The following is a 13,177-nucleotide window of genomic DNA, read 5'->3' on the forward strand; positions in this document are numbered from 1 at the left end:
AATTTGGTTTCCTCTGGTGCTAGATACCCTGATTATGACAAACAGACTCCTTCCATCCATCTTACAGGTTTCATTAAGATCTCTCATTCTTTCACATCTGAATGAGCAACGGCCCAACTTTTCTTCAACCCCTTTATTCTAGCAATCAACCTAATGAACCTTCACTACACTGCTTCCAATGCAAACACGTCCTTCTTTAAATCCGAAAGGAATGCTCCCAAATCAGAATCAGGGTTAATATCACCGGCATATGTCGTGAAGTTTGTTAACTTTCCAGTAGCAGTACAATGCAATACATGATAATAGAGAGAAAAAGGTGAATTACAGTAAGTACATATAAATATTAAATAGTGTGGGTAGTGCGAAAAATAGGAAATAAAAAAGTAGTGAGATAGTGTTCATAGATTCAATGTCCATTCAGAAATCAGATGGCAGAGGGGAAGAAGCTGTTCCTGAATCATTGAGTGTGTGCCTTCAGGCTTCTGTACCTCCTTCCTGATGGTAGCAATGAGAACAAGGCATGTCCTTGGTGGTAGGGGTCCTTAATCCCGGATACTGGAGTCACATAAAAACTTGCCTGTTTATGTTTCATATTGCTTGCAGTAAAGACAAATTTTCCATCAGCCTTCCTAATTAATTGCTGTACTTCATGTACAAGGACTCCTGATCCCCTTTCTATTGAAAACATTTTATGGTCTCACTATTTAAATAACATACTCTTTCATTCGTCCTTCCAAAACTGATAACCATTATACACTATTTGCCAACATCATCCCCTTATTTATATCCTTTTACAGACTGCATGTTTCTCACAACTTCTTAAACCACAGTTTTGTATCATCATCAATTTTAGCAAAGTATGTGCCTCTATTTTAGTCACATGATTAATATAGATTAATGTCCAGCACACATTCCTGGGCCATCAGACTAGTTACTGATTGCAATCTAAAAATGAGGCATTTATTGCTGCTTTATTTTCTGCTTATCAAACACTCCCCTATCCACACCAATAAATTATCCCATCCCTGTGTTTTCTTACCCTATGCAGTAGCCTACATGACTTTTAGGTCGCCCAAATACACAATAGCATTTGTTTTGATGTATCTACCTTTTTTGTTGCATCCTGATAGGACTCCAGCAAGTTTACATTTTTGTAAAATGAAGTTCAGTCTGATTGATCATCCTATGATTTTCTAAATGTCTCACTGTTCCTTACTCAATAGAGTTTAGCATTTCTCCCCCGTGACACTTTAGGATAACTGATTGATAGTTTCCTGCTTTCAGTTCAATAGTGGTCCAATAGCTGGATTTTCGCCTAGGATCGCTTTAGAATCCAAAGAGTTTAGATTACAGCCAATGCGTCTACCATCTCTGCAGCCGCATAAAAAAAGATCACCTTGAAGCAGTTTTAGCATTCTTACTAGGAGGATATTAGCTCAGGACAAAATGCAAAACATATTTGGCATGGTGAGAGAAGATATCAAATCCAAATTATGTGGAGAAATTAAGGCAACTGCATTGCAAGTGGAAAAAAAGGAAGAAAAAAATTGCAACATAAGATTCTATTTTATTATTTATGCAATTCCTAATTCCCAGCTCTTAGTTCTTAGCCTTGTAGAAGACAAGTTAAGCATTTATCCAAGTTAAACTGTATTCATAGTTCTGTGGTCATTGGATTGAGTTGCAGAATCCCACCACTCCAGTCAAAATATTTTTCCTCAACCTCTTTACTATCCTAGCGCCAATTATCTTTAATTTATGTGTCTCAGCTTTTGATATTTTCCTCTTTATTCTGACTACATCTCAAAATTTACCAAATTTCCCATGATCTTATTTTGGTCCTATAAAAACCACAGTCCAATCAATCTCGCCTTAGACACCATTACTGTAGACCTTAATGCTACCACAACTTTTTTCTGATAATGAAATGAACAGAACCATACAGTTCTCCAGCTGGTTTTCTTCTGCTCTTTTAATCTATTGCTTGGCCCATAAATTATACCAATCTCTTTTAAACAACACTGCCCTTCTTACAGAGGTCTGTAGACCCAATCCCCCTCTGATTACCTATTGTGTGCAGTATCCTACCATTTATTGTACAACATACAGGCCTTGCATTATTCATTCCTCAAATATATTAGCTCACACACTCTGCACTGCCTCCCATTTGCTACTCTTTTGTCTACCTAACCAGTCTATTGATGTATTCTTAAGAGGAATTTTCTTCATAACTAGTAACGCATCATGCCTTGTACATTTTGGATAGTAATTATGTCTTGTACATTTTGGATAGTAATTATTAATATAAACTACAAAAATGGCATTATCACAGAGTAAACACAAGAGATTCTGCTGAAACTGGAAATTCAGATCAACATACAAAATGCTGGAGGAACTCAGCAGGGCAGGCAGCATTGATGGAAGTGAATAACTAGTTGACGCTTTGGGTCGAGACTCTTCATCAGGACTGGAAGGAAAGGGGGAAGAGGAGTAAGAAGGTGGGGAGAGGGGAAGGAGTACAAGCTAACAGGTGATCGGTGAAGCCAGGTAAGGGGGAAGGTGGGTGGGATGAAGTGAGGAGCTGGGAGATGATAGGTGGATAAGGTAAAGGGCTGAAGAAGATGGAATCTGATAGGACCATGGAAGAAAGGGGAAGAGGGGCACCAAAGGGAGGTGAAGGGCAAGCGAGGGGCGGGGGGAGAAATTACCGGATTAGAGATATTAATGTACGTGCCATCAGGTTGGAGACTATCCAAACAGAATGAGGTGTTGCTCCTCCAACCTGAAAGTGGCCTCTTTGGCGCAGTACAGGAGGCCATAGACCATCAAGACAAGGCGACACCCATGTTATACAGAGAAAAGCCTGAATGAAGCATTTCCAAGCAAACAAAATTCTGAGACCAAGAGGATAAGCAAGAGAACAGAAGCTTTACAGGATATTGCTCTAAGCAGTTACCTGAGTATTAATGATGTATCGAATGCCACCCTTAATTGGATCCATGTGGATACTGGACTTCAGCGGCTCAGGAAGGGCAACTGATTTTACTGGCAAACCTTTCAGGAACCTGGAAAATATGATACAAGAAATGTAAAAAGACAAAACACTATTCCTTTATATTTCTACTTCCCATCTCCCCACATTTTTTAAAAACTATTTTCATTTTTCAAAGCCATATGCATGAAATTAAAATCCTAAGAAAGTGAATCACAGATTGTGATTGAATATGTCAAGTCAAGAATCTTCGCCAGCATTTTTAGAGTACTTCATTTAAAATCAACTACCCCATCCTTGCCAGCTTGATATCATTTAGCTAGGATGAAGGTGGACCCGACTATAGCAGTGGTTTTAGATGCTGAAAAGGCCTTTGATAGACTGGAATGGGATTTTTTATTTAAAACAATGGAAAAATTTGGTCTAGGCCGAATATTCATAAATTGGATAAAGGCACTTTACCATCAGTCTAAGGCCAAAATAATTATGAACGGGCAGATTTCACCAGTTTTCTCTCCACATAGATCCAGTAGACAAGGTTGCCCACTATCTCCAGTTCTATTTGTTCCGGCAATAGAGCCATTGGCTGAGGCTGTTAGATGGGATCCAGACAGAAAGGGGTTTAAAGTGGCCCAGGAAAAATAAAATTAATTTATTTGCTGATGACATTTTAGTATATTTGGCTGACCCGACCAGCTCTTTGGTAAGACTTGGGGCCTTGCTGGACAATTACAGTATAGTCTCAGGATATAAAATAAATTGGAATAAAAGTGAAATTTTACCTTTAGGTAAAGGAGACTATGCCCAATATCAATGTGGCACTCAGTTTAGATGGGTTAATTTCAACATGAAATATCTGTGGATTAAGTTTAATCGTAATTTGGATGATCTTTATAAACTTAATTATCTCCCCATGCTGCAGAATGTCGAGGAAGACCTACGTCAGTGGATAAACATCACACTGATAGGCAGGGTAAACTGTATAAAAATGAAGATAATGCCAAGACTTCAGTAATTTTTTCAGTCTTTACCCATCCCATTACCCAATAATTTTTTTAAATATTCTCAATGGACATATTCATTCATTTTTAAGGTCGGGTAAAATATCTAAAATCTCCATGGAAAAATTGACCTGGGACTATAAACTGGGAGGGTTAAAATTACCAGATTTTAAAAAATATTATTTAGCTGCATAAGCACGTTTTATTGCTTCTTTTCTTGTTAAGACAACTATTCCTTCTTGGGTTACAATTAGCTTACATATGGTAGGAGAAGAGATGGCAGAGGAATTTATATAAATAGTAATTGGATGCTTCTATCAAGGCAGAAGTATCCAGACTGAAGGGAATTTGGATAACGAATACAAGAATCCTGAGATAACAGTTAAGCCTTTCTACCAATTTATCAAACCTTTGCAATCCACAATTCTCAAAAGGGTCACCAAATAAATTTTTGCTCCACAGATATTGTCTGCCTTACAGTATTTCCAGAATTTGGTTTTTACTTTCAAAGCAAATCACAGTGCGAAACGAAATGCTACATTTTTTTTGCGATGCATGCCCATGGATTAAAATATACAGTAGCTTTAAGTCGGTTTTTTATTTTGAAACAACAACACCAGTGTTCCACAGTGTCAACTGAGACTCCTTGACAGTGCTTTCAAGTTCCAGATTGGAGATTGAGCAAAAACATTGGTTGATATTTATTTAGAATACAGTGTGGAATAGGTGCTTCTGGCTCTTTGACCCATGCCACGCCACCCCAGCAATCCCACAACCCCGATTAACCCTAACCTAAACACGGAACAATCTGCAGTGACCAATTAACCTACCCAGCAGATCTTTGGACTGCGGGAGGAAATTGGGGCACCCAGGGAGGATGCAGAGAGACTCCTTATAGAGGATGATGGGATTGACCTCTGCACTCCAACGCTCCGAGCTGTAATAGCATCACGCTATCCGCTACACTACCAGGCCAACACCAGAGAAGCACTCATTGGCAGAAGCGTCCTTCTGTTTAGACATCAATAATCTCCCAACTTGCCTCTCATCCAAACGCAAAAGTTTTCATAATACAATTTTAAAGTACACTTGAGATGGAATCCTTATATTTTACGTCTTTCCTTCCCACATCTCCCCCATCCAGGAACAAGAACAACCTCCTGAGTGAAACGCTTGCACTTTGCTCATTGCATGTTGTGGATTTGATGGATGAGAATACAGCAGATTCATTCAACACTTTAATTTTTAAATAACTCCAACAGCCAAACAGAAATATAGGACTAGTACAAACGGGTTGTTGAGGATCAGCACAGACTGAGCTTCATAACCTCTAATTCCACACTGTGCAATCTGTTCCTTTGCATAGGGAGATAGACAGCAAATGTGACATCTCTCTCTCATCCCCCTCATACCCTCAACTACGTCCCCCTTCTAGCATTCACCATCTTAAACCAGTACCTGACTGCCATTTCATGCTCCTTGCTGTTTGTTCTGCTATTTTCCAGTGCACAATTCCATGTGGTATAACCAATCCAATTATTCGTTCACCTACTCAACTGCCATCCATGAAGTGCAGGCAAGGATGCAAGTATCAGGCTTTGCAAGCTTTTCAAACCTTGTAGAACAGGGCACCTTTTGTCCCTGCTATATATAGTGGACAGCCCTCACTCATGTGAACAGTAAGCATTGTGAAAGATTTCTGGTGAAATTTCCACAAAATGCCTTTTCCTGAAATAATTTTCATTTGAGAAAGGGATCTTACATATAAAAGAAAGAAAGTCATCTGGACAGACATTACTTTTCATATTATCACTTTTAATAAACAACGAATTGTATATATGTCAGGAAACTGAATAGTTACAAAACCCCACTTATATACAGTTTTTTTTGGGCAAGGTAAAACTAAATTGGATAATGTGCCAAATAACAAATCAAATAGAATGGTGCCAGCAGGAGACTTCTCCAAGCCCATCAGCGAAACAGTTAAATTCTTTCTCTTCTAATGTCTCCAGTTTCCTTTTCAGGATGGTTGGGGTCTTGGATCTAAAGTGGCACTCAAACTGTGGTTCTACCTGGCAGTGTGTTCCCGTTCCTGGAGCTTACCAATCAGCCACATTTTCAATATGTCCAGGTTTGGCCTAAACTCGGGTGTCTTCAGGGTGTAGCCTTGCACAGCCCTGTGGACACAAATTCTTTCCTGTGTCATGAACTGAAACGTAGCAGGAACTGGACCATCAAGACAACGAGAACAGCTGTCAGAGGCCGCTGCACTCAGTGATCGATCACACTCTCTTGATGGGGAATGAGATTTTGCTGCCGATTCTTGAGTTGGAGAACGCAAAATAAAACCAACACTTCAGACTGTGACTGACTGTCTCCCCTCTTGTTTTCGAAGAGTGATATCTGCCTCTACCTTGTTAGTGTGAGGGAGAGCCTGGGGATGTTAAAATGTTGGAATGAACAGTTAGTTTTTGATGTAGACAATGGTCTCTCTTTAGGGGCCTTGCTATTGCTTGCATTGCGGGTGGTGAGAATGCTGATGCTTTATGCTAGAATGGGGAGGGGGAGGGGGAGGGTTGAGGGTTGATGCTGCTTGCGCGTGTGAGAGGGGCAGGGGGCTTCCCCCCCCGTAGTTCACTCTTTGGGGTTTTTCTTCTGTTTCGAGGATGTCTGCAGAGAGTAAGAATTTCAGGTTGTACATTGTATACATTCTCCGACATTAAACGGAACCACTGAAATACTAAGAGTTATCCATCTGGAATTGAGCAACCTTTTAAATTAAAGATCCCTTAAAATAAATATAATTTAGCTGACTAAGATTAACTGACTTGTGATTTTCAACACCAATTTTTACTTCCACATGTAACTTCCTCCAATGCAGCACAAAATTACTAAGACATTAACTTTAGTAAATCCAGTGTAACTTGTACACATGGCAACTAAATACCCCAACTGTAAGAACAAAATTAAAACTTATAATTTGACTAAGGAAGTTGCACTAAAGTGGTGAAAATGCCAAGACAGGATCATTTTTCTTCCAGCTGAACATAGGCTATGCTCCTTGCCAAAATGAAGATATCAAAGATATGAATATTTCCTTCAATTTGTTGTCTGATATCTACTGCAATGACTCTTTGAAGTCGTAGAAAACTGTACCGAATAAAAAGCAAACACATTAAGAACACTGTAAAACTCACTGGTCACCATTTTCTTCTGGAGGAAAATAATGTTTGACAACTTCCACAAATTCATCCACATGTTGTTCCAGTGTGTAAACGACTGCATTGGGGCCAGCATCAAATGTGTATGCCACCTAAAGAGACCAGCAAAGTGGATCAGAAAGAGAAACGGATTACATTTCAGAGTACAACCACGGACTACCTATATTCACCTTACTCTAAATGACCATAAGACATAGAAGCAGTATTAGGCCATTTGGCCTTTCCAGTCTGCTCTGCTATTCATTCACGACTGATTTATTTTCTCCTCTCAACCCCATCCTCCAGCCTTCTCCCTATCACCTTTGACACCATTACTAATCAAGAAAGTATCAATCTAAATACGAGGAATTCTGCAGATGCTGGAAATTCAAGCAACACACAAAGTTGCTGGTGAACGCAGCAGGCCAGGCAGCATCTCTAGGAAGAGGTGCAGTTGACATTTCGGGCCGAGACCCTTCGTCAGGACTAACTGAAAGAAGAGCTAGTAACAGATTTGAAAGTGGGAGGGGGAGGGGGAGATCTGAAATGATAGGAGAAGACAGGAGGGGGAGGGATGGAGCCAAGAGCTGGACAGTTGATTGGCAAAAGGGATATGAAAGGATCATGGGACAGGAGGCCCAGGGAGAAAGAAAAGGGGGGGGGGGAACCCAGAGGATGGGCAAGGGGTATAGTGAGAGGGACAGAGGGAGAAAAAGAAAGTGTGTATATAAATAAATAATGGATGGGGTACGAGGGGGAGGTGGAGCATTAGCGGAAGTTTGAGAAGTCAATGTTCATGCCATCAGGTTCGAGGCTACCTAGACGGAATATAAGGTGTCGTTCCTCCAACCTGAGTGTGGCTTCATCTTTACAGTAGAGGAAGCCCTGGATAGACATATCAGAATGGGAATGGGACGTGGAATTAAAATGTGTGGCCACTGGGAGATCCTGCTTTCTCTGGCGGACAGAGCGTAGGTGTTCAGCAAAACGATCTCCCAGTCTGCGTCGGGTCTCGCCAATATATAGAAGGCCGCATCGGGAGCACCGGACGCAGTATATCACCCCAGCCGACTCACAGGTGAAGTGTCGTCTCACCTGGAAGGACTGTCTGGGGCCCTGAATGGTAGTGAGGGAGGAAGTGTAAGGGCATGTGCAGCACTTGTTCCACTTACAAGGATAAGTGCCAGGAGGGAGATCGGTGGGGAGGGATGGGGGGGACGAATGGACAAGGGAGTCGCGTAGGGAGCGATCCCTGCGGAAAGCAGGGGGGGGGGAGGGAAAGATGTGCTTAGTGGTGGGATCCCGTTGGAGGTGGCGGAAGTTATGGAGAATTATATGTTGGATCCGGAGGCTGGTGGGGTGGTAGGTGAGGACAAGGGGAACCCTATTCCTAGTGGGGTGGCGGGAGGATGGAGAGAGAGCAGATGTGCATGAAATGGGGGAGATGCGTTTGAGAGCAGAGTTGATGGTGGAGGAAGAGAAGCCCCTTTCTTTAAAAAAGGACATCTCCTTTGTCCTGGAATGAAAAGTCTCATCCTGAGATCAAATGCGGCGGAGATGGAGGAATTACGAAAAGGGGATGGCATTTTTGCAAGAGACGGGGTGGGAAGAGGAATAGTCCAGATAGGTGTGAGAGTCTGTCGGCTTATAGTAGACATCAGTAGATAAGCTGTCTCCAGAGATAGAGACAGAAAGATCTAGAAAGGAGAGGGAGGTGTCGGAAATGGACCAGGTAAACTTAAGGGCAGGGTGAAAGTTGGAGGCAAAGTTAATGAAGTCAACGTATGGGTCCCAGCTATGCCTGCCTTTTTGTTGGCTTTGTGGAACAATCCATGTTCCAAGCCTATAACTGGTATTCATCCCCCACTTTTCCTTCACTACATCGACGACTGCATTGGTGCTGCTTCCTGCACGCATGCTGAGCTCGTTGACTTCATTAACTTTGCCTCCAACTTTCACCCGGGGGGGGGGGGGGGACTTGTCTTGTAAATCTCCTTTAAACATTCCTCCTCTCACCTCAAAGCTATGCCCGTTAATATTTGACAATAGTACAGCATAGCAGGCTTTTTTTTAAAACTCAACCATGCTGACCAAGATGCCCACCTCAATTAGTTCCATTTGCCCAAAATCCCTCTAAACTTTTCCTATCCATGTACCTGTTCAAGTCTCCTTTCTGACTTTTCCACTCTGAGAAGACGACCAACTACCTACCCCCTCTACGCCTCTCACTATCTTATATACTTTACTGGGTCACGCTCTCAGCCTGTAAAACTCCAGGAAAAACAATCCAAGTCAACCCAACCTCTGCCTGCAGCTTATATTCTTTAATCAAGACAACATCCTGGTGAACCTCTTCTGCACGGTCTTCAAAGCTTCCATATCCTTCCTGTGATGCAGTAACCAGACTTCCATGTCGTACTCCTGTGTGGGCACGTGGCCAAGTGGTTAAGGTTGCTAGTTCAAGCCTCAGCTGAGACAGCATGTTGTGTCCTTGAGCGAGGAACTTAACCACACATTGCTCTGCAATGACACCGGTGCCAAGCTGTATGGGCCCCAGTGCCCTTCCCTTGGACAACATTGGTGGTGTGGAGGGGGAAGACTTGCAGCATGGGCAACTGCTGGTTTTCCATATAACCTTGCCCAGGCCTGTGCCCTGGAAACCTTCCAAGGCACAAATCCATGGTCTCACAAGACTAACGGATGCCTATATATAAATACCGTACTCCAAACGCGGCCTGATCAAAATTTTGATATAGCTGCAACACGATTTCTTGACTTGTACTCAAACATCCTGACCAATGAACATGTCATATCCCTTCTTTATCATATTATCTACCTGCAATGCTACTGTCAGGAAGCTATAGAGTTGTGTGCTCCAAGACTACTTAGCAGTAGGCAGGAACAGAGGTGTCCCAGTCTACAGATCTCTCAAAAGTTGCCATGCAAGTCGATAGAGTGGCCAAGAAGACGTATGGTGTGATTGCCTTCATTAGTCGGGGGATTGAGTTCCAGAGCCGTAAGATAATGTTGCAGCTCTATAAAGCTCTTATTAGACCACGCAAAGCAACGTGTTCAGTTTTGGTTGCTACATTATAGGAAGAACATGGAAGCTTTAAAGAGATTCAGAGGAGATGTACCAGGATGCTGGCTGGATTAGAGAGAATTCGAATGCATGTGTTTGTAATGAGTCAGCAAATACTTTAACGAAATAAGAATTTAAGATTAGATTCTTAATAAGTCAGCATCAGATTTTTATCACAATAAGAAGTCATATTAAAGATGACGATAATGCTGAAACATGCAAATTTACAGTCGATCAACTACTTCCAACAAATATCTCAGCTGGTGGAACCGGTTTAGAAGTTAAAAATTTGCCAAGGTTTCATAAGAATCTTTTGTAGAAACTGCTTTGAACAATTTTTCTATAGTAAGATCTCCTATTGAAAAGACTGCAGGCTAATGCGGATCACTGCAATGCTAATCACATATTCATCATACACGTTCTTGAACAGTGGAGGGGGAGTGGCAGAGGTAGATTTAAAAAGTTACTTATTCTTGGCAAAATGTTAAACTTAATTGTAGTTGCAGTTATTCTCCATTTTGGTCTCATTTACTCCAAAGCAAGAACGTTTAAGGGGAACTACTTTACTGATACTAAGAGTGAACAGCAGAGGAGGAGTATCTATTCCGGATTATGAACTCTTGTCAGGGCTTGCCTGGCACACAGACATGTCTTTACACAAGTAGGCCCTGATCTGTCTCTCCAGGTATATAAATACAGAATAGATTAGCAGAAGTTAATGTGGATCCCTACTGACCAAGGGAGCTGAAAATACATACACAGGGGAATAAGGAAGTGAAAATAAAATTAAATACACCTTCATGGCAAAAGATAATATAAAATTCCAAGAAACAATGAAATAGTACAGGTCAAGATCAAATGGGGAACCCCAAAACAAAATTATCATTAGTTTAAAAAATAATCTGGAGAAATTCGAGGGACTAAATGGCGATAAATTCCCACAACCTAATGAGCCGCCTTCCAAGGTTTTGAAGGTGGCAGGTATGAAAATCGTGAACACTAAATGTCATCTTTTTTTTAAGACTCTAGAATGACTCCCTCAGATTGCAAGGCCACAGAGTTAACATACAGTAAATTTATGAAGAGAAAAGCATATCTGAAAAGTCCTCTTTTTTTGAAGTTATAACTAGCAGAACAGTAATCTGATTATATGGTGTTTGGAATTTGGAATTTGCACCCAAGACTATCAAACAAAGATAACTTGATGACACAATGTGAAAGATAACAGACTGGCATGGTTTGAGGATTGGCTTAAGAATAAATGTGTTATTTTCCAGATTGTAAGGGTATGACCATTGGGTGACCATAGGATCAGTGCAGGGACCCAGCAGCTAAATGGTTGTACAAGTGTGAAGAAGATGCTTCAAGAGGTTTGGTAGGTGAAACAAATTATTCCATCTGCCATGACCTCACTCTAGGAAAGAAAATGTGAAATCTTTCTCTTCGTTAAAATAGTGAGAGTTTGAAAGATGTCGATGTTAAGTGTGACCATATTGTCTTTATTCATGAATCACTCCAAGTTAATCTGCAAGCATAGAAAGCAATTAAGGCAATAAACAATCTGCTGGAGGAAGTTAGCAGGTCAAACACGATTTGCATGGGGAGGAGAATTGTTGGTGTTTTGAGTTGAAAGTCTGCATCAGGACCAAGCATGGAGAGGAGAGAGGAGCCTGTTATACAGAGGAGAGGGAGAATGGTGAATCGAGGCCAGTGGGTGATTGGAGAACCAAGGAGTGGTAAAGGATGACCTGCAGTGGAGAGGGAGGGGTGGAGTTGGAAGCTGAGTGAGGTACACAGAGGCGGCCAAAAAAAGGTAGATGAGAGTGAGGTGGTGGTGGTGGTGGGGGGGCGTGGTTTGGTGGGCGAAGATGGAGATAGCAAGGAAGATTTTGTAATAGAGAAAATAAAACCTCTTGTATACAGTCTCTTGTGAAAAATCTCTTGTATAAGTGCAGGAGAGATAATCATAAGGTTTGAAGCATCATTATAGAAGGACAAGACCATAAATTAGAGACCCAAATTGCAGGGAAAACAGCCATCTGTTGAGGAAGAAAGTCCCATTTGTCAAGCAGATAAAGGCAACTGCTAAAGAGATAAAACAAAGATCTAAGAAAACTGGATTACTAATGAATTATTGTGATATCTGCACAAAACAAATACCATAAATTTCTGGAAGATATTTTGGGCCAGTAGACTATCTTTCTCAAATTGCTTCCCAGTGTACACTGTAACAGGGCTCGAATCATCTGCCTTGTTTGATAAACTTAACACTGCTATACAAGAGACTTTCTTTGTCTGCTGGCCTGATCTGAGCTGTAATTAAAGGGTAAACTACTCTCCACATGAAAGCCAGATTCAGGGTGCAAGCCAAACGCACAAATCCCAATAGTTTAAGAAAGGGGGAATATTTGCATTTAAGCAGTTATTTATACATCTTTTAAATGTATATCTAGATATTAGTGGTCAACATACCAGTGTCTGTCCAAAGTAAGAGTTGTATCTGTGTACCAAATTAATGATACATTTGGAAGTTTCATTAAGATAGAAGATTGGCGGAAAGGTATCAAGACAAGTGGCATGAAACTGGTTGCTGTCCTTCATAGTTAACTGACCAAACGTTTCAAAATCACGTTGCTTGATGGCTTCAATCATTTTTGCCATTTGTTGTGGAACAATTTCAGCTCGATACTGCAAAACAAAAAGTGCACACGTAAACCAGAAATACTTGCAAGTCAGGTTGCGTGTCTAGAAAGCAAATCAACAATGATGTTTCAGATCAATGACATTCTTTCAGATATGAACCATTTGCTACTTAGCTATCCACTTTCCATTAAATTCTGATTAAGCACAACTGACGCCATCCATACCCTGTGTCAGTCGTGGCTGCCTCTGAGTTAGAAGG

At 41.2% G+C, this 13,177-nt stretch overlaps 1 protein-coding gene across 1 annotated transcript in view; it reads right to left on the minus strand.

The window, feature by feature from the left end:
- The window catches only part of mvda (mevalonate (diphospho) decarboxylase a), a 46,173-nt gene that overhangs the window by 3,497 nt on the left and 29,499 nt on the right, over window positions 1–13,177 (minus strand). Inside the window, exons 7-9 of the mRNA XM_072279767.1 lie at window positions 12,748–12,963; window positions 7,191–7,306; window positions 2,957–3,065 (exon numbers count right to left, since the gene is read on the minus strand). Of these exons, the coding sequence (XP_072135868.1) occupies window positions 2,957–3,065; window positions 7,191–7,306; window positions 12,748–12,963 (441 nt within the window). The remainder of the gene's footprint in view (window positions 1–2,956; window positions 3,066–7,190; window positions 7,307–12,747; window positions 12,964–13,177) is intronic.

Source organism: Mobula birostris, chromosome 15 (genome assembly GCF_030028105.1).
Source record: "Mobula birostris isolate sMobBir1 chromosome 15, sMobBir1.hap1, whole genome shotgun sequence".
NCBI lineage: Eukaryota > Metazoa > Chordata > Chondrichthyes > Myliobatiformes > Myliobatidae > Mobula > Mobula birostris.